We start from the raw sequence: 21,894 nt of genomic DNA on the forward strand, positions 1-21,894 counted from the left end.
CTAGACTTTTGACAAGAACAAGAAAGTTTGATCATATTACACCTATACTGTAAATACCTCTATATACATATGAAGAGTTCATATGCAAAAGCAGATAAATCCATTTTGACCGATTCTGTATATTAACGATTTTCTGCCTGCTGGTGTTGCCGGTACATGTACAATGGTTTATTTAATATCAACATAAGCAAGTCATGAAAGCCTAAACTTTTAAGAAATGCTGATGTAATGAATGGCTTTCAAGTAAGAGTGTTTGATGTGGTTTTACGTCAAAAGCAGATATATCCAAATTATGATATGTCGCAAAAACAGATATCTCCAAAATAGTTTTCTTTGCGGTCGTTATTTCGCCTAATATTCAAGATAAAGATAGAGAGAAAAACAGAACGTGAAATTTATCGAAAGCCACATTTCAACGTAACAACTGTTCACATTTATTTACTTAATTATTTAACAGTTTGGATCCCTTGGTACGTATAAATCTAGCTGTCCCTGCGAACATTGTTTTTTCGTACTTGCTAACCGGACATGCTTTTTTGGAACTGTGACCTCACATATTTACCTCGTGCTTTTCAGCACAAAATGAAAAAACCAAAAAAACAGTGTTGCAATGAAGACAATGTTTTATTAATAAAACAAGCACAAATGCTCAACCTGGTTTGCCTCTCAAAAACACTCCTGTGCAGATAACAGCTCACTCATCATCGCTATCGACATTAGCTCCATGCTCGACAACATCGTTTAACGCAGCGGTGTTAAACTCACGGACACGCGTGCTAGCGCCAACATCAAATAACTTCAACACGTCAGTTTTTTTCGCTGTCTTAACAGTGATCACGGGAGAAGCTTCCAAATGATTCATGCGTGGATAACAACACTGAGTGAGTCCGTGCGCGCCACCATTTTGTTTGTCACGTGATCCCGTAATGCAGCGCTGGTTGGGCAAACGGATATATCGGCTTTTGTGGTAGATGAACCATGGCGCTTATCGGCCTTTGCAATAAATCGCTGAACTAAATGACATTAAAAGCGACATTTGTCCGCATTTGCAAACAAATTGATTTTGGTATACCACAATAGAAGTGGCGGACTGTATATTACCGAAGCTGGGCTAAACTTTATCAAAATGGCGCTTATCGGTTTTTGCGTATGAACTCTTCATATATACATACATACTGGCTCACCTACACTGGCTTCCTGTGCATTTAAGATGTGACTTTAAGGTTTTATTAAAATACTACACGGTCTAGCTTCAGCCTATCTTGCTGATTGTATTATTGTATTATAATCTGCGTTTCAAGAATGCCGGCTTATTAGTGATTCCTAGAGCCCCAAAAAAGTCTGCGGGCTATAGAGAGTTTTCTATTGGGGCTCCAGTACTCTGGAATGCCCTCCCGGTAACAGTTAGAGATGCTACCTCAGTAGAAGCATTTAAGTCCCATCTTAAAACTCATTTGTATACTCTAGCGGTCTATTTAAAGGCTAGAGTCTAGAATTTAAATAGACCCCCCCTTTTAGACCAGATGATCTGCCGTTTATTTTCTCCTCTGCCCTCCCCTCTCCACAAGGGAGAGGGGATGCACAGATTCGGTGACCACAGATGAGGCCGCGAGCTGTCCAAAGTCGGACAGCTCGCAAAGACGTGCCCTCAGTTGGGTACGTATCTGCGCTACTGACCTGTCTCCACTCAAGATGATCTCCTGCTGACCCCACTATGGACTGGACTCTCACACTATTATGTTGGAACCGCTATGGACTGGATTCTCACACTATTATGTTAGATCCACTACGGACTGGACTCACACTATTATGTTAGATCCGCTATGGACTGGACTCTCACATTATTATGTTAGATCCACTACGGACTGGACTCTCACACTATTATGTTAGATCCGCTATGGACTGGACTCTCACACTATTATGTTAGATCCACTACGGACTGGACTCTCGCAATATTCTGTTAGATCCACTATGGACTGGACTCTCACACTATTCTGTTAGATCCACTATGGACTGGACTCTCACACTATTATGTTAAATCCAATACGGACTGGACTCTCAAACTAATATGTTATATCCACTACAGACTGGACTCTCACACTATTATGTTAGAACCACTATGGACTGGACTCTCACACTATTATGTTAGATCCACTATGGACTGGACTCTCACACTATTATGTTAAATCCAATACGGACTGGACTCTCAAACTAATATGTTATATCCACTACGGACTGGACTCTCACACTATTATGTTAGAACCATTATGGACTGGACTCTCACACTATTATGTTAGATCCGCTATGGACTGGACTCACACTATTATGTTAGAACCACTATGGACTGGACTCACACTATTATGTTAGATCCGCTATGGACTGGACTCACACTATTATGTTAGAACCACTATGGACTGGACTCTCACACTATTATGTTAGATCCACTATGGACTGGACTCTCACGATATTATTTTAGATCCACTATGGACTGGACTCTCACACTATTATGTTAGATCCACTATGGACTGGACTCTCACACTATTATGTTAGATCCACTATGGACTGGACTCTCACACTAATATATTAGATCCACTACGGACTGGACTCTCACACTATTATGTTAGATCCGCTATGGACTGGACTCTCACAATATTATTTTAGATCCACTATGGACTGGACTCTCACACTATTATGTTAGATCCACTATGGACTGGACTCTCACACTAATATGTTAGATCCACTACGGACTGGACTCTCACACTATTATAGGTGCTATTCATATTATTAGAATATCATGAAAAAGTTGATTTATTTCAGTAATTATATTCAGAACGTGAAACTTAAATATTATATCAATTCATTACACACATAGTGATATATTTGAAATGTTTATTTCTTTAAATTTTGATGATTAGTACTGACAATTACTGAAAATCCCAAATTCAGTATCTCAGAAAATTAGAATATTAGTTACGACTAGTACCAAAAAATATTTTTTAGAAATGTGGGCCAACTGAAAAGTATGAAGATGGAAAGTTTCAGCATGTACGGCAATCAATACTTAGTTGCAGCTCCTTTTGCCTGAATTGCTGCAGCAATACGGCGTGGCATGGAGTCGACCAGTCTGTTGCACTCCTCAGGTGTTATGAGAGCCCAGGTTGCTTTAATTGTGGCCTTCAGCTCTTCAGCATTGTTGGGTCTGGCATCTCGTATCTTCCGCTTCACAATACCCCATAGGTTTTCTATGGGGTTAAGGTCAGGTGAGTTTGCAGGCCAATCAAGAACAGGGATACCATGGTCCTTAAACCAGGTACTGGTAGATTTGGCACTGTGTGCAAGTGCCAAGTCATGTTGGAAAATGAAATCTTCACCTCCATAAAATTGGTCCGCGGCAGGCAGCATAAAGTGTTCTAAAACTTCCTGGTAGGCTGCTGCATTGACCCTAGACCTCAGGAAACACAGTGGACCAACACCAGCAGATGACATTGCACCCCAGACCATTACCGATTGTGGAAATTTGACACTGGACTTCAGGCAACGTGGATTCTGTGCCTCTCCTGTCTTCCTCCAGACTCTGGGACCTTGATTTCCAAAGGAGATACAACATTTACTTTCATCTGAAAACATAACTTTGGACCACTCAGCAGCAGTCCAATCCTTTTTGTCTTGAGCCCAGGCGAGACACTTTTGACGTTGTCTCTTATTCAAGAGTGGCTTTACACAAGGAATGCGACAGCTGAAGCCCATATCTTGCATACGTCGGTGCGTGGTGGTTCTTGAAGCACTGACTCTAGCTGCAGTCCACTCTTTGTGGATTTCCCCCACATTTTTGAATCAGTTTTGTTTGACAATCCTCTCCAGGGCGCGGTTATCCCTCTTGCTTGTACACTTTTTTCTACCACATCTTTGTCTTCCCTTCGCCTCTCTATTAATGTGCTTGGATACAAAGCTCTGGGAACATCCAACCTCTTTGGCATGGACCTTTTGTGTCTTGCCCTCCTTCTTTAAAGTATCAATGGTCATCTTTTGGACAGTTGTCAAGTCAGCAGTCTTCCCCATGATTGTGTGTCATACAGAATCAAAACGAGAGACCATTTAAACACTTTTCCAGGTGTTTTGAGTTAGTTAGCTAAATAGAGTGTGGCACCAGGTGTCTTCAATATCTGACCTTTTCACCATAATCAAATTTTCTGAGATGTTGAATTTAGGGTTTTCATTGGTTGTCAGCTATAATCATCTACTTTTTGGCAAAAAACACTTGAAATGTATCAGTCTGTTTGGAATGAATGTATACATTCTACAAGTTTGACTTTCTAAATGGAATTAATGGAATAAATCAACTTTTTCATGATATTCTAATAATATGACCAGGACCTGTATGTTAGATCCACTACGAACTGGACTCTCACACTTATATGTTAGATCCACTACGGACTGGACTCTCACACTATTATTTTAGAACCACTATGGACTGGACTCTCACACTATTATGTTAGATCCTCTATGGACTGGACTCTCACAATATTATTTTAGATCCACTATGGACTGGATTTTCACACTATTATGTTAGATCCATTACGGACTGGACTCTCACACTATTATGTTAGATCCACTACAGACTGGACTCTCACACTATTATGCTAGATCGACTCGACGTCCATTGTCCCCACGTTTGCGGTCCCCACCAAGGTTTCTCATCGTCATTCCGTTGGGTTGAGTTTTTCCTTGCCCTGATGTGGGATCTGAGCCGAGGATGTCGTCGTGGCTTGTGCAGCCCTTTGAGACACTCGTGATTTAGGGCTATAGAAGTGAACTTTGATTGATAAAAATCCATCCGTCATGTCTTTCATAATGATCGTGCAGTTCCACTTTAACTCTTGTCTCTGTAATCTTTTTCATTTATTTGTTGCTATGTATTAATTTATTATTAGTTTATGGTCACATTTAAATTGTTTCGTGTTTATCGCCCTGGACTTATGTTGGCTTTTTCTCTGTGTTTTTTTTTTTTAGTTCCTTTCATATGCTCTTATTTTGCTATATTCACTTCCTCTTTCCATCCACACCTGCTACCTTATTGGTAACCGAGGCACACCTGAGCCTGGTTGCCAATGAGGCTCTGATTTAGTCCACCGGTGTCTTTCTGACATTGTTCATTGTTTCTGCGTACTGCTATGCCTAATTTGTCTGCAAAAAAAATTCTGCGGCCTGTGCACTTCATTAAGCACTTTCTTTTTGCTTTTTTTGCTCAGTGTCATCACTCCCTTGTCAGTGTGTTATTTGCTTTATTGAATGATATTCTTGTACTCAACTTCTGTCTCCCGTCTGCTGCAGTTTGGGTCAAGCTGCTTAAGTTGCATGACAGCAATTCTGACATCTAGCACTTTGAGTTTCCAGAAATGTAAAATGCAATAAAAATAACATTTTATTTTAGTGCCAATGCTATGTTTGCTTTCCTGAGACTTATGTCTTGTTATTTTGTTAATTATCGGGAAATACCTGAATGTGTATCTCCAAATTGTGTTGCACAGAAGTGTTCTGTCAGGTCTTGATAATTGACAGGAACTTGGTGAGGTATGGCCATGGTGATTACAAGGTAAAGACGTCTGCAATGTATCAGCAGCATGCTGATTGGCGGTAAAATAGGTAATTAATGCTATGCCGGGGAGAGGAGTTTGATGTTTCGAAATGCTTGGGGAAATATAGACGCTACTGCACTATTTGGCCATGAAAGAAGCTTCATAACTGAAATGTAAACGGAAACATTACGAATACGCTACTGAGGGATGTAGACCCAGAATGCTGCTCCTGCCCAACACTGGCCCACTAAATCAGGAGTTGGCAAACTATGACCAGTTAACTTTTCAATCTGAACCACTCAACACTTCTTAAAATTGTTTTCATTATTACACACCAAAAGTTTATTTCAATGTCATTTATACCTATCTTAAATTGGAAACCATTTGCAGTTTCTGAAACCTGTAATTTAGTAGGGAGTCGACTAATGCCACAGCTTCTCCCAGAATACAAGGCTTTGATATAAAACGGTGTGAGAGTTTGTTTACATGTTACCGCAGTGTTTTCCAACCACTGTGCCGTGGCACACTAGTGTGTCGTGAGATACAGTCTGGTGTGCCGTCGGAGATTAAGTAATTTCACTTATTTGAGTTAAAAATATTTTTTGCAAATCAGTAATTACAGTCTGCAAATGATGTATTGTTGTTGAGTGTCGGTGCAGTCTAGCCCTCGGCAGAGTAACCATGTAATACTCTTCCATATCAGTAGGTGGCAGCCGGTAGCTATTTGATTTCTAGATGTCGGAAACAGTGGGAGGCAGTGTGCAGGTAAAAAGGTGTCTAATGCTTAAACCAAGAATAAACAAAAGTTCGAGATGCCACCTTAAAACTCATTTGTGTACTCTAGCCTTTAAATAGACTCCCTTTTTAGACCAGTTGATCTGCCGTTTCTTTTCTTTTTCTCCTATGTCCCACTCTCCCTTGTGGAGGGGGTCCGGTCCGATCCGGTGGCCATGTACTGCTTACCTGTGTATCGGCTGGGGACATCTCTGCGCTGCTGATCCGCCTCCGCTTGGGATGGTTTCCTGCTGGCTCCGCTGTGAACGGGACTCTCGCTGCTGTGTTGGATCCGCTTTGGACTGGACTCTCGCGGCTGTGTTGGATCCATCATGGATTGAACTTTCACAGTATCATGTTAGACCCGCTCGACATCTATTGCTTTCGTCCTCTCCAAGGTTCTCATAGTCATCATTGTCACCGACGTCCCACTGGGTGTGAGTTTTCCTTGCCCTTATGTGGGCCTACCGAGGATGTCGTAGTGGTTTGTGCTGTGGTTTGTGCAGCCCTTTGAGACACTAGTGATTTAGGGCTATATAAGTAAACATTGATTGATTGATAAGAAAAGGCATTGAAGCTTAGGATAGCCTATGAAGAACGAAATTAAGATTGAACTGGTTACAAAGTAAACAAAAACAAAATGCTGGACGACAGCAAAGACTTACTGTGGCACAAAGACGGCGTCAACAAAGTACATCTAAACATGACATGACAATCAACAATGTCCCCACAAAGAAGGATAAAAACAATTTAAATAGTCTTTATTGCTAAATAAAAGTAGATGCGGGAAATATTGCTCAAAGGAAAACATGAAACTGCTATAGGATAAACACCCCAAAATAAAAAAAAAACATTAAAAAAAACACCCAAATAGGAGCGCAAGACAAGAACTAAAACGCAGCACAGGAAAAACAGCAAAAAACTCAAAATAAGTCACGGCGTGATTTGACAGGTGGTGACAGTACACCTACTTTGAGACAAGAGCTATAGTGATGCATGCTTGGTGTACTTTAAAGTCCTATCCAACAATTGTGACGACTCTTTATTGTTAACTGAGTTTCGTTTTTTGCTGATATCTGCTGGTGGTGTGCCTCCGGACTTTTTCAACGCAAAAATGTGCCTTGGCTCAAAAAAGGTTGAAAAACACTGCATTACAGGATACCTGTGTGACTAAAGGGTCAGAAAAGCTAGATTTATATGACAAAATTCAGTAGAAAAATACATATTTTTTAAGACATTTTGGTATTTCTTACCATATTTTTGTGTTTTGCCTTGTTGCTGCATTTTTATTTGATTGGTTAAGGCCTTCCGCCCATGTGCAGCTGGGATAGGCTCCAGCACCCCCTGAGACCCCATAAGGGGCAAGCGGTAGATAATGGATGGATGGATGGACGGTGTTAAGGAGGTAAACAACACAGCCGGTTGAAGGAAGGAGGAAATAATCTGAAGCCACTGAGTAGAAAAGATCATGAACTATTTTACTGTTTTATTTTCACGTTCACTATTTACTATACTTTACGAAAGATAAACATTTAATATTAAATACCACACTGCCTCCTAATAAATATTGGCCTACTTTTTTCAAGCAGTGACATGTGGAACACTACATAAATATTTATGTAATTCCTTTATTTTACCCGAGCAGTCTTGCTGTTATCGCCTAAAGTTCCTATATTTTGTTCAGTGTACTTTTAGCTTCTTGCCAGAAGCTCCATTCTCTTGTGCTGCTAAAATGAAGGAAGCGAAACCAAAAGAGGCCAGTTTCATGGGACAATTCCCAAAAATCTTCTGCATAGACCACACACACTAGAGCGCAATTGGTGTTCCACCGCTGTGTTAGGCCATTCTGTGACACATTTGGTATATCAAACATGCTACAATCTATCAAATTTAAATTATTATAGTAGTCAAGGGAGTAGGTTTGATTTTGAGATTGGTGGGGACACAAAAGTGCTCCAAGGCAGCACTCTGAAAGTTTACTTTTTTTTTTTTTACATTAGCAATCATTATATCACGTCATGCAGATGTTATGGGGTAAAGCAACTAAAATGAAAGCAAAGGAGACAACTTGGAAGAGTTCTCATCTCTCTCTTTAGTGTAGGGCTGTAGTGCAACTGTGCATCATACTGTCAATTAACATAGCCTACTGTCCATCAACAACATCAGAAATACATTCATCCAATACAACATTGTAAATAAACATAAACGAACAGTAATAATCTCCAGCCTCTCCTTCTCTACTTCCTCCTGCCTCTCTTCCTCTAACTTCTCTGCCCTCTCATCCTCCAGCCTCTCTGCTGTCTGTCACCTTACAAAAAAATATGTTGATGCATAACAGATACATTAGGGACAATGACCGTAGAGCTTGATGGTACAGTTACTGCCTGAGCAAAAAGGCTTTTACTAAATATGAATATTACTTAATATTAATTAATTATATTTTAGAATTGTAAAATCACATGATCATCTAGTGAGGTTTTATTGTATTTCCACCACAAAGTTTTGTTCATTGGTATTTTCAAACCGTTGCTCACTTCTACACGAATACATAAAACTAAAAAATTATTTAAAAAATAAAACGGAAAGGTGAAATCCGGCGATCTGATTGGCTGTTAACCGTGGTTTAAATATTGAGCACGGCTACTATTCTAAAGCCTTATCACAACGCAGGCTATCACTCCGCCTCAGGCACGCATGACTGGTATGAATGGAAGTGGTTGTCATGTATCCATGACAACGGACTGTTGCAGTCCATAGTAAAAGACAGCTGATGTTTTTACGATGTTAAAAAACGGAGACTAAAGTAGTTGAATTCACATGTTTAAGGTTAACTTTCACCTCCGGGGAGGGTTAACAATGGTAAAGGGGACTGAGCATTGACTTTCACCTGACAAAAAGCGAAGGAAAAGACGAGATGCAATGCTAATTTGGAGCTAACGTCTGGATAGGTGGGACAATTTTTTCCACAGAGAGGCTATTTTATTGGATAGTATGTATTTCTGGTTGAATAAAACTACATTAAATTGATTGAATATTCCTATTTCATATTGCCTTTATTGGTAACCGTTTTATAAAAGCAATATATCACTCCAGTCCATGGTATATGTTCATTATAGCACTCTAAGCGGCGTGACTGGAGTGATATATTGTTTAATTATTCAATATTTTGAGCCTCTATACACCCTTGAAGTAACTTACAGTTTGACTCCTAAAGAAGTCTTTTATATCCAGTTTTCTTTTCATTGACATCCTTCAAAACCTACAGCACACACGCACGCAAACAGACACAAACACAATGTAAATCACAGCACTGATATTAAAATCCATTTAGCTACCGTGTGCCAGGAACAACAAATGCCGAACATGTTGACAACTTACACTGACAGTTGCACCGCCTCTCGTCCGGTCGCTAGCAACTAGCATGTAGGCTAGCTTTTACAAGCAGGAGTGACAGCGGGGACTACCCAATTCTACGCCCTTGATAGTAGTAACAAAAAGTTAAGGGATCATACTATCAAATACCTCTTAACAAGCATGTCCTTTTTCCAAATCTAATTCTGATCATACACATTTTGAACAACTCCAAGTGTGTTGGCCCATCTTTAAATTTTAACCAGGTTCCTAAACTGCAGATGACTGTTTTGAGTAACAGTCAGGACCGAAAGTAACTGGTATGAGTTTTAAGCAGTGATGTGCGGTGAACTAAACACCAGGTGAGGCATACATACTTTTTTTTCTTCTTTTTTTTTTTTTTTCTTTAAATTCATATGTGCAGCTGTCGTCATTGTTGATTTAGGTTGCACATTAGAGTTACAGGGGAAAAAAGGGAGTTATTCGCTTTCATAAAAACGTTATAATGATATGATATGATAAATGGGTCCAAAAACTATTTGATAAAGTTTTTATTGAATACTTTTTGGTACCATTTGCTTTTAACAAAATAAATCAAATATTGTGAGTGTATATTACCTTTTTGTATTTGTATCTGAAGCAGCAATAGCTATCCTCCATGAAAACTTATTTTGTATGATCGCATTCATTTTGTCTTAAAATCCAGTTTAGAGAAGTATTTCATCTTGTACACAGTCTATAATCCTCCATATTGGCAGAAATATTCATTTAATTCAATTTCATTCCAAGAAATTAAACAATATATTTTTTCATCTGACAAAAAACACCCACAATTGCTGACTTACTTTAATAAAAATACTATGTTTGTTATGAATACAGTTAAAAAAAAATCGCTGGCTTCCGCAGAAGAGACCTGTGTCTGCTAGGTTGAGCGCCCCCACTTCTCCCAGTGTGGCGAGTCACAGTACTGCTGAGGCATTGAACTGCAAGTTGACAATATATCGCCCCCTACCTTGAGGCACTGCCTCAAAACCTGCCTTTTCCACGAGGTAAAGAGCATGCGCCCCCTCGCACGCACGCACAATACACACTTTGTTTAGCCGTGGAGGCACCGCCTGTGTCTGCCTCACTTCTCATCTGCTGCATTGTTTCGATCAGGAAACATGGAATTTCCGCATGAAAATGATCAAAATATACAGGAACCACTCCAAAATCACATAGAAAGTATAAACCAAAAGACAAATATGAAAACTTATTTTGTTTTATTACTTTGTTTTGGAACATCTCATGGTTAAGCCACCTGGTGGCAGGTGAGGCACTGCCTCACTTGCCTCCCCTGGCAGCATGTCACTCGTTTTAAGCATAAAGTATAGCTACATGACATTTATACAAATGGCAACTTGACACTAAGCACATTATAGTGATTCAGCAAACTGTGTTCAGAAATATAATTTAAAAAATAATGGCGGTAACCGCTGCTGGGATTTCAACCCCCACGTCATAGTTGAAGTATGATGGAATATACAGAAAAACATGAATTCTTAACACAAACTGCAGAGGATGTGAATGATGCAACTTCCTGTGGACCATGTGACTCGTACAGTAGGTGTATTTTTATGTATTTACTTCAAGGAATTTCAAATTTAGAGTTACTCCTTTTCAAACTTTTTTTGACTTGTCCCTTACCTCTGTAGCCCTTGAATTTATTTGAATTAATATTGTGCAATTTTAGAAATGGTAGGATAACGGGACTGAGTGAAAATCCAGAGACACCAGTCGATTGTAAATTTTAGTTAAATAGTGTTTAGTTTTGTAAAAATAAAGTATAACTGTAAGACAAATAATATGTATGTAAAAAGTATTTACATGATTATAGTTCATGGTATAAAAACAAAACATATTTTGAGAAGTGGCGACAGTGTAGAACAGGCCAGGGCAATTATTTTGACTCGGGGGGGCCAAATTTGGAGAAGAAAATGTGTCCTGGGGCCGGTATATTTATTTTTAGGATCACTAATACAAAACCTCACAATAAAGCCTGATTGAATGCTAAAAATGTTATGACAGACCGCATAAAAATGCAATGGAATGTATTTGTTTCTATGAACGATAAAACCCTGAATATTGAGAATATATGAACGTCGCACCCCCTCAATCGACATGTTTTACAATCAAGCCAAATGCAACAAAAAAAGCGAAATATGAACGTCAAGGGTAAAAAAACCAAAACATCTACAATCTGATATATGTGATACATCACTCAGCTTTAGAGCTTTCTTGTAAAAATCTCCTTTCGCGTCTGTCCCTGACACCCGCATTTCAGGCTCTGGAAACACTCTGTGGAAACGCTCCCCGCCCACACTACTTGGTGCCTTGTCTGACCTGCTGTGACGTAGATTACCATAGTAACTAGGAGGATTGTACGGTATACAGGTATTAGTATAGTACCGCAATACTGATGAATCATATTCGGTACCGTTCCGCTTCTGAAAAGTACCGGGCCGCCACACCCTAAGATTTTTTTGTTCAAATAAAGCAAATAATGCAATTTTTCTGGTCCCCTTTATTTAGAAAAGTATCGAAAAGTACCGAAATGTATTACAAATAATATTGGTATCAGGACAACACTAGTCACTAAAATATCATGCATAATCAATCAATCAATCAATCAATGATTATTTATATATCCCTAAATCACTAGTGTCTCAAAGGGCTGCACAAACCACAACACAAACCACTACGACATCCTCGGTAGAGCCCACATAAGGGCAAGGAAATCTTACACCCAGTGGGACGTCGGTGACAATGATGACTATGAGAAACCTAAGAGAGGACCGCATATGTGGGCAAACCCCCCACCCCCTAGCGGACCGAAAGCAATGGATCTCGAGCGGGTCTAACATGATACTGTGAAAGTTCAATCCATAGTGGATCCAACACAACCGCGAGAGTCCAGTCCAAAGCGGATCCAACACAGCAGCGGGAGTCCCGCCCACAGTGGAGCCAACAGGAAACCATACCAATACGGGGCGGATCAGCAGCGTAGAGATTTCTCCAACCGACACACAGGCGAGCGGTCCATTCTGGGTCCCGACTCTGGACGAGCGGTCCATTCCTGGTCCCGACTCTGGACAGCCAGTACTTCATCCACGGCCACCGGACCGGACCCCCTCCACAAGGGAAAGTGGGACAGAGGAGAAAAAGAAAAGAAACGGCAGATCAACTGGTCTAAAAAGGGGGTCTATTTAAAGGCTAGAGTATACAAATGAGTTTTAAGGTGAGATTTAAATGCTTCTACTGAAGTAGCATCTCGAACTGTTACCGGTAGGGCATTCCAGAGTACTGGAGCCCGAATGGAAAACGCTCTATAGCCCGCAGACTTTTTTTGGGCTTTAGGAATCACTAATAAGCCGGAGTCCTTTGAACGCAGATTTCTTGCCGGGACATATGGTACAATACAGTCGGCAAGATAGGATGGAGCTAGACCATTTAGTATTTTATACGTAAGTCGTAAAACCTTAAAGTCACATCTTAAGTGCACAGGAAGCCAATGCAGGTGAGCCAGTATAGGCGTAATATGATCAAACTTTCTTGTTCTTGTCATAAGTCTAGCAGCCGCATTTTGTACCAACTGTAATCTTTTAATGCTAGACATAGAGAGACCCGAAAATAATACGTTACAGTAGTCGAGGCGAGACATAAACGCATGGATAATGATCTCAGCGTCTTTAGTGGACAAAATGGAGCGAATTTTAGCGATATTACGGAGATGAAAGAAGGCCGTTTTAGTAACTCTTTTAATGTGTGACTCAAAGGAGAGAGTTGGGTCGAAGATAATGCCCAGATTCTTTACCGAGTCACCTTGTTTTATTGTTTGGTTGTCAAATGTTAAAGTTGTATTATTAAATAAAGGTCGGTGTCTAGCAGGACTGATAAACAGCATTTCTGTTTTTTTGGCGTTGAGTTGCAAAAAGTTAGCGGACATCCATTGTTTAATTTCATTAAGACACGCCTCCAGCTGACTACAATCCGGCGTGTTGGTCAGCTTTAGGGACATGTAGAGTTGGGTGTCATCAGCATAACAGAAAGCTAACACCGTACAAAAGCGCAGATTCCAACCATTGAAATATGTTGTATAGTTCAAGACTTATGGTCATTTGAAAACATCATTGCACATCATAATGGCAGCTACCTTTCCATTTAAAGATCTCAAAAAAATAATTGGGAATGTCCGGCGGGCCAGATTGAAAAGCTTAACGGGCTGCATGTTGCCCCCGGGCCTTAATTTGCCCAGGTGTGGTGTAGAAGGAAGGTAAAATTAATCTTTGCGATTAATTTTTGAATTTGCCATCCATCCGGTCATCCGAGGTTGAGTTGCGGGGGCAGCAGCCAAAGCAGAGAAGCCCAGACTTCCCTCTTCCCAGCTACTTCCTCCAGCTCCTCCCGGAGGATCCAGAGGCATTCTCAGGCCAGCTGGGAGACAGTCTCCCCAACGAGTCCTGGGTCTTCCCCGTTCCCTCTTACCGGTCGGACGTGCCCTAAACAATTCCCCAGAGAAGCACTCCAACCACCTCAGCTGGCTCCTCTCAATGTGGACGAACAGCAGCTTTACTCTGAGCTCCTCCAGAATGACAAGGCTTTGAAATTGTAATAAATGTGCAATTGGATCAGCTTAGGTTAAAAATATTGTATTGTTAATTCATCCTGTAGTCCTGCAATTAGTGGCGACTTGTCCAGGGTGTACACCGCCTTCCACCCGATTGTACAAGGATAGGCACCAGCACCCCTCTCGACCATGAAGGCAATAAGCGGTAGGAAATGGATGGATGGATGGATGGATCATCCTGTATTTATCAATTTTATTTCCTGGGAATGCAAATGGCACTGATTTGGTGTTTATTCAGGATGAAGCTAAAATGCACTATTTACTCTGTAGGTGAATTTAATGTCTTATTCTGTATATTTTTTATACATATCCCACCGTTGAATGTTCGCTGTGTGCGCACAACCAGCTGTTCTCTAATAGAAAGAACCCTTAACATTACATTAATAAGTAGTGTAATTTCCGCTACCTGAACGTTTGTGGTTTAGGGCAGTGGTTCTCGGCTTTACCGTGGCAGAGGGTTTAGTGCGTCTGCCTCTCAATACGAAGGTCCTGCAGTCCTAGGTTCAATCCCAGGCTCGGGTTCTTTCTGTGTGGAGTTTGCATGTTCTCCCCGTGACTGCGTGGGTTCCCTACGGGTACTCCGGCTTCCTCCCACCTCCAAAAACATGCACCTGGGGATAGGTTGATTGGCAACACTAAATTGGCCCTAGTGTGTGAATGTTGTCTATCAGTGTTAATTTTGACAGCAAAATTTGATTTTGACTAAAATATACTTTAGTTTTAGTCATAATTTAGTTATTTAAATTGTTTTAGTTTTAGTCTAGTTTTAGTTGACGAGATATAAGATTATAGTCGACGAAAACTACAGTAGATTTAGTCGACTAATATGTAAACTTTCCCTTCAATTTCTGAAAGTCAAAGCAAAACAGCGGAAAAATCACCAATACAAGTCGTATTTTGATGAAAATCATGTCTCGAATTTAGTATTTCACGAGTAAGCCGTGTAATAAACAGGATAACGTCGAGTGAGTTGTATGTTGTGGAAAATGCTTACCTGTGTGTGGATTTCGGGGTGATTCGACTGTAAATGTCGCTTCAAGGTTGTTTTTTTTCCCCGTAATCCTCGTGCTGCATTTCTTACACTGCGTCTTGTTATCTTTGACGTCAAATATAAAATTTCCCCATATGTCCTCTCTCCTCTTCCTCCCCGGCGTTATCATGTTGTCTTCTGCAGCGCATTCCCGGGTCACTCTCAAACGCAAACTACGTTTACGTAACTTCCTTAACACGTCGCTCTGATTGGTTCTCTTCCCAACTCCTCCCGCCTTTTCCTAACGAAATGAGTTCCGATTGGATCTCGTCTCTGGCAGACATTTTAGTCTCGTTTTTATTCGTTGACGAATATGTCAATACACCTCGTCATCGTCTTAGTCCACGTAAATTATTTTTTTATTTAGTCGTCTCATTTTAGTCAGAAAAAAAGGTCGTTGATAACTATGACGAAAATTTTTCGTCAACAAAATTAACACTGCTGTCTATCTGTGTTGGCCCTACGATGAAGTGGAAACTTGTCCAGGGTATACACCGCCTACCGCCCGATTGTAGCTGAGATAGGTGCCAGCGTCCCCCACGACCCCAAAAAAGGGAATAAGCGGTAGAATGGATGGATGGAATGGCAGTGGGTGCTCAACATTTTTTCAGTCATGTACCGCCTGTGAATTTTTTATTCTAATTCAAGTACCCCCTAATCAGAGCAAAGCATTTTTGGTTGAAAAAAGGAGATAAAGAAGTAAAATACAGCACTATGTCATCAGTTTCTGATTTATTCAAAATATTGCTCATTTTTAGTGGTCTTTCTTGAAGTATTTGGAAAAAAAGATATACAAATAAATAAAAACTTGTTGAAAAATAAAGAAGTGATTCAATTATAAATAAAGATTTCTACGCATAGAAGTAATCATCAACTTAAAGTGCCCTCTTTGGGGATTGTAATAGAGATCCATCTGGATTCATCAATTTAATTCTGAACATTTCTTCACAAAAAAAGAAATCTTTAACATCAATATTTATGGAGCATGTCCACAAAAAATATAGCTGTCAACACTGAATATTGCATTGTTGCATTTCTTTTCAGTTTATGAACTTACATTCATATTTTGTTGGAGCATTACTAAAAAAATTTTTTAAATCTCACGTACTGTCACACCATAACATGAATTATTTGTGCTTCTTCGATGCAAGGAGAATACGGGACGAGCCAGACATGACTGTGAGTACATGGTTGTTTATTTGGAATTCTAAATACAAAAATAAACAAACTAAGGTCGCTCACAAAGAGGTACAAAACTTGGCTACAAAAATACAAACAGGAAAACAAAACAACTGCCGGATGGCATGAAAGACAATGAACTAAACTTAAACTTGCACTGTGGCAAAACTATGAATAACGAACACAAAAAAAACTTACTGTGACAGGTACAAGGGGCATGGATTGCAAGGTAATTGCAGATAATCGAAGGCGTGAATGAGGTGATGTTGCCAGACTGACTAGCTGGTAACTGTGGCTTAAATAATGAACATGATAAGTGAAAACAGGTGTGAGACAAGTCAGGTGAACTGATTGGTTGTCATGGTAACAAAAAAGGGAGTGAAAAAAAAAGGAACTTAGAGTCCAAAGGGTCAAAAGCACCTGGTATTCCTAGGCAGTCTCCCATCCAAGTACTAATCAGGCCAGACACTGCTTAGCTTTGAGAACAGATAAGATTGGGGATGCTCAGAGTAGTATGGCCATACAAACCTCATGAACAGACATGACAGAAAACTAAATCAGTTGGCATGGTAAGACAAACAGGGAAATGCAAAACAGAACTAAATGTCCAAAAAACTAAACATAGCATGACCAAAACATAAAACCAGATTCACAGGCGTGACACGTACCTCTTGGCATACCTTTAAATACCCCCAGGTGTACGTGTACCCCCATTTGAGAACCACTGGTTTAGGGGACAAAAAACGTGGGTATTATTGAGAATTATTATTATTATTATTATTACAATGTGTCGAGGGCCAATACGTTAATATCAGCAGGCAAAAAAATGGCCCGTGGGCCACACTTTGGAAACCTTGTTTTTTTAGAGCAGGTCTAGAAATGGTGTTTATATTGCTGGCTCAGAGGGACAAGTTGCTCAAAGTGTTTGGAAAGACTTGATTGAAAAGAGGATGTAGATGAGTCCGACAATTAGCTCCTCCTCGACAGAAAGTGAAGGTTGTCAAGTGCAGAAAACCGGAAGGAACGTTGGTTGCAGTTTGAGAGGAAGAACAAGTCAAGTTAGGGCTGTCATCAAAAGTAGAATTTTAATCTCGGGAAGTGTTGGAAATACATCAGCATCTGAACATCACAGACGACATCAAAAGTCTTACGAGCATCAAAACAAGGTGGAGGGAGTTCGCAGCAGCATAACGGATCTTTCCCCCGGCTCTTATCATGGAACATGTAAGTTAATCGCCACTTCATTCCGATCTTCATCACATTTTGCTGTCAGCGTGTATAAAAACTACAGTGAGTTGTGACGAAAGTACCAAAGTTTGGCGGCAATTCTCAGAATGATTAAAATTACATTTAAATAATTACGTTGATTGTAATTCAATGTTCATCCACGTTCATACTGTCCATCCATCCATCCAATTCTACCGCTTATTCCCTTTTTGGGGTGGCGGGGGGCGCTGGCGCCTATCTCAGCTACAATCGGGCGGAAGGCGGGGTACACCCTGGACAAGTCGCTACCTCATCACAGGAGATAGACAGACAGCATTGCTTATTTAAAATAAGGGGAATGTATTGCACACAACAACAACAAAAATAAGTATTCATGTAAATGTTCCAGATTGGAGCCACTGGCTTCCGTCTGTGATGTCGACACGCGGCTGAGAAAGGGCGGGTCGATCCCAATATCGACATTTTCGATGCCAAGTTGAGTAGCAGAATGGGATCGATAATTGCGTCCCTACTAACTTTTCTTCCGTTTACAGCAGGGGTCTCAAACTCAATTTTCTCAAACTCAATTTACTCAAGGGCCACTAGATGTAGAGTCTGGGTGAGACTGGGCCGGAAGAAAAGATTTCTTAAAACATTTTTTTGCATACTCCTCAGCATGTCTAGTTGTAAAATGACGTTTCAAATTGTATCCCTTGTGCACTGCAACTTTTTCTGTGCATATAAAACACTTCGGGGTGCCCCTGTGCTCAACAAAGAAATATAGCATCTCCCACTTTTCCTGGAATTGTCTTTGCTCATCACTAACCTTTCTCCTCACTGGAGGCTTTGAAAAAGACATGTTTGGGGTTGTGGGATATATTTGTATTTAGCCGACGCACAGAAAAAAAATTTATTTCCGCAATGTGTGTCGTTCCGCTTTTCCTCCCTACAGCAAAATGGCAGTCGGCGGATAGTGGCAGGGAAAGTACCAGGATAGCAGGGGCAAAAAAGTGACGGCTCCCGGAGTGTTATCCGAGGTCATATAGAAATATATGTAGTGTTCATCGTGTGAGGCGATGCAAATTAAGGAATAAAGAAAACAAAAAACGGTTTGAATTAGTCCAGGTTATCGGAGTCTGTTTTTACTGACAGGTGTCGCGGTGTGATTGCAACCAGGCACGAAAGATAACCCTCATCTCCATGGCAACGTCTCTGTCGCTTTCATTCATTTGCCGCTTTTCCACTAACGCAGGGGTAGGCAACCCGGAACGTTGAAAGAGTAATTTTGGACCCAAATAACACAACGCTGTCAAGCACTATTCGTATAAAACTTGCGGGCCGCACTAACATTAAACTGTCATATTAAGGTGGGGGCTGCAAAATAACGTCTCGCGGTCCGCAATTGGCCCCCAGGCCACGTGTCGAAAACCCCTGGTTTACAGTACTTTAGTTTGACGAATGTCTGTGTTTTTTAATATTCATTTCATTTGTATCTATTTTCGTTATTCATGATTTTATATTCCCCGATGAAACGAATGAAGAAGATGTTTATTTAGGTTTTAATGCTTCAGTTGGAATGATAATTTGATATATTTTTAATCTCATCTCCAAACATGCTATTATTGTAATGGTCTTGACCAGACCTGGGCAAATTAAGGCCCGGGGGCCACTTGCGGCCCGTTAAGCTTTTCAATCTGGCCCGCCGGACATTCCAAAATATATTTTTTTAAGATCTTTAAGCTGGAAAGTTTAGCTGCCATTATGATGTGCAGTCATGTTTTATAATGACTGTAAGTCTTCAACTACACTAAGTCTTTCAATGGTTGGAATCTGCACTTATGGATGATATACTAGTTACTATGGTCATCTAGTTAGTTACTATGGTTATCTAATTAGTTACTATGGTCATCTAGTTAGTTACCATGGTCATCTGATTAGTTACTATGGTTATCTAATTAGTTACTATGGTTATCTAATTAGTTACTATGGTAATCTGGTTAGTTACTATGGTCATCTGATTAGTTACTATGGTAATGTAAGTCACAGGAGCTCAGGTGAGGCACCAAGCAGTGTGGGTGGGGAGTGTTTCCACAGAGCCTGAAATGTGGGTGTCAGGGACAGACGTGGAAGGACATTTTTACAACAAACTTCTACAGTTTAGAGCAGGGGTAGGGAACCTATGGCTCTAGAGCCAGATGTGGCTCTTTTGATGACTGCATCTGGCTCTCGGATAAATCTGAGCTGACATTGCGTAACCCGATAAGTAATGAATAATTCCACATGTAATCACAGTGTTAAAAAAAAAAGTTCAAAATATAAAACATTCTCATGCATTTTTAATCCATCCATCCGTTTTCTACCGCACCAGTTCAAGAAGTTGCGTTAATGGTAAGAAGTGATTTATTTATTATTGGTTAGTGTAGGGCTTGCCCTCCTGGGGGTCTTTCAGACCACCAAGCACCGACATGAGAGCCTGTTTCAGGGTTACAATATTATTTTATTTTTCAATAAGTCTCTCAGTTTCTTTCCAGCAATTGTCTTTTCTTCTTTCGTTCTCGCTCGCGCTCTGGCTCCAGCCCCAACCCCGTCTCTCCTCCTGGCTGCTGCTTATAAACAGAGTGACAGGCGATTGGATAACAAGGCCCAGGTGGGCCATCTACGCACCCGTCGCTGATTTCGAGGCCGATCCTGGCAACACCCCACTTCGCTGCAGGCCCGCAGGCCCGCAGGCCATGCCCCCTCCACAGTTAGCTTCAGAATAACAGTGTTATTACAAAGAATAAGAGACCTACTATACTCCAGAAATGTTGGTCTTACTTAAAATGCACGCATTTAGATGTGTTCAGTGTTGAAAAAAATATTATATGGCTCTTACAGAAATACATTTCAAAATATTTGGATTCTTGGCTCTCTCAGCCAAAAAGGTTCCCGACCCCTGGTTTGGAGAAATATCAGATATATCAGATTGTAGGTGTTTTTTGTTTATTTTTTTACCCTTAGCGTTCATTTTTGCTGTGTTTTTCGCATTTTTGTTGATTGATTGATTGAAATTTTTATTAGTAGATTGCTCAGTTCAGTACATATTTTGTACAATTGACCACTAAATGGTAACACCCCAATAAGTTTTTCAACCTGTAAATCAATTCATTCACGGTTGTAAAATATGTGGATGGAGAGGTGGCGTGACGTTTGAATGTTGTCAATATTCAGTGTTGTATCATTCATAGTAAATATTGTAAATCCCACATTCTTTATTTTCATGTACATTCTGGGTTTCTCATTCAGTTAAAAAAAATGTGAAATTCCATTCCGTTTTTAAAGGCGGTCTGTCATAACGTTTTTTAGCATTCAATAAGACATTATTGTGGGGTTTGTATTAGTGTTCCTAAAAATAATGCTGGCCCCCAGACACATTTTTTTCTGTAAATTTGGCCCCCGAGTCAAAATAATTGCCCAGGCCTGGTCTGGACCATATGTGCCAATCCCGTGGGTGCTTCAGGGCCCAAGCCCCTACGGACAATGCCGAGCACCCACGTGGGATTGATGGCAAATTTTCAATCTTTAAAATAACTTTTGAAAAATCAATCTTGTCGTAGTTAATTTTGTAACGAGTTCGGTCCGTTTTACAAAATAATAATGCCACAAATCGAATGGGATATTAACTTTGCTGAACGTCTTATTTATATATTTTTTTATACACACACGCCGAGCACCCACTGGCACCCACTGGACAACATTCAAATTTTTGGAGGTCGGCTTCTGTGGATGTGCAATAAATAGGAGTTAGTGATACTGCAAATGTTATCGATCCGAAAAAAATTACATACAGGTCCAATATTTTTTGGCCTTGATACTTTTCAATGTTCTTCAATGCTTTTGTATGTTTTTCCTTTAATCTGTTGATCATGATTGTAATCGTAATCATAATAAAACCCAAAATATTTTATTATCAACAACTGTGTTTCACCCGTCTGCAATGTCTGTCTGTCTCTTTGTGGTCAGTTGAGGTGGGGCATGTAATAAAGTAATCATCAATTTGGCCAATACAAATATAAAAAGTGAATAAAACCAAATGAGAAGCAAAACAGTATTTTTTTTTTTTTTTTACATCA

General features: G+C 40.2%; 1 protein-coding gene and 1 long non-coding RNA gene across 3 annotated transcripts in view; one reads left to right on the forward strand and one right to left on the reverse strand.

The window, feature by feature from the left end:
• The window catches only part of LOC133541296 (uncharacterized), a 20,349-nt gene extending 4,806 nt beyond the window's left edge, over window positions 1–15,543 (reverse strand). The window contains exon 1 of the long non-coding RNA XR_009803830.1: window positions 15,362–15,543. This is a non-coding gene — a long non-coding RNA (uncharacterized LOC133541296). The remainder of the gene's footprint in view (window positions 1–15,361) is intronic.
• Window positions 15,544–17,559: 2,016 nt separating this feature from the next.
• plekho2 (pleckstrin homology domain containing, family O member 2) overlaps window positions 17,560–21,894 on the forward strand; it is a 46,510-nt gene continuing 42,175 nt past the window's right edge. Inside the window, exon 1 of one of the 2 annotated variants that reach the window (XM_061884634.1) lies at window positions 17,560–17,800. In XM_061884634.1, coding sequence (XP_061740618.1) covers window positions 17,792–17,800 — 9 coding nt within the window. In that variant the 5' untranslated portion in view covers window positions 17,560–17,791. The remainder of the gene's footprint in view (window positions 17,801–21,894) is intronic. The other variant, XM_061884639.1, reaches the window with a different exon arrangement.

This window comes from Nerophis ophidion, linkage group LG02, assembly GCF_033978795.1.
Source record: "Nerophis ophidion isolate RoL-2023_Sa linkage group LG02, RoL_Noph_v1.0, whole genome shotgun sequence".
NCBI lineage: Eukaryota > Metazoa > Chordata > Actinopteri > Syngnathiformes > Syngnathidae > Nerophis > Nerophis ophidion.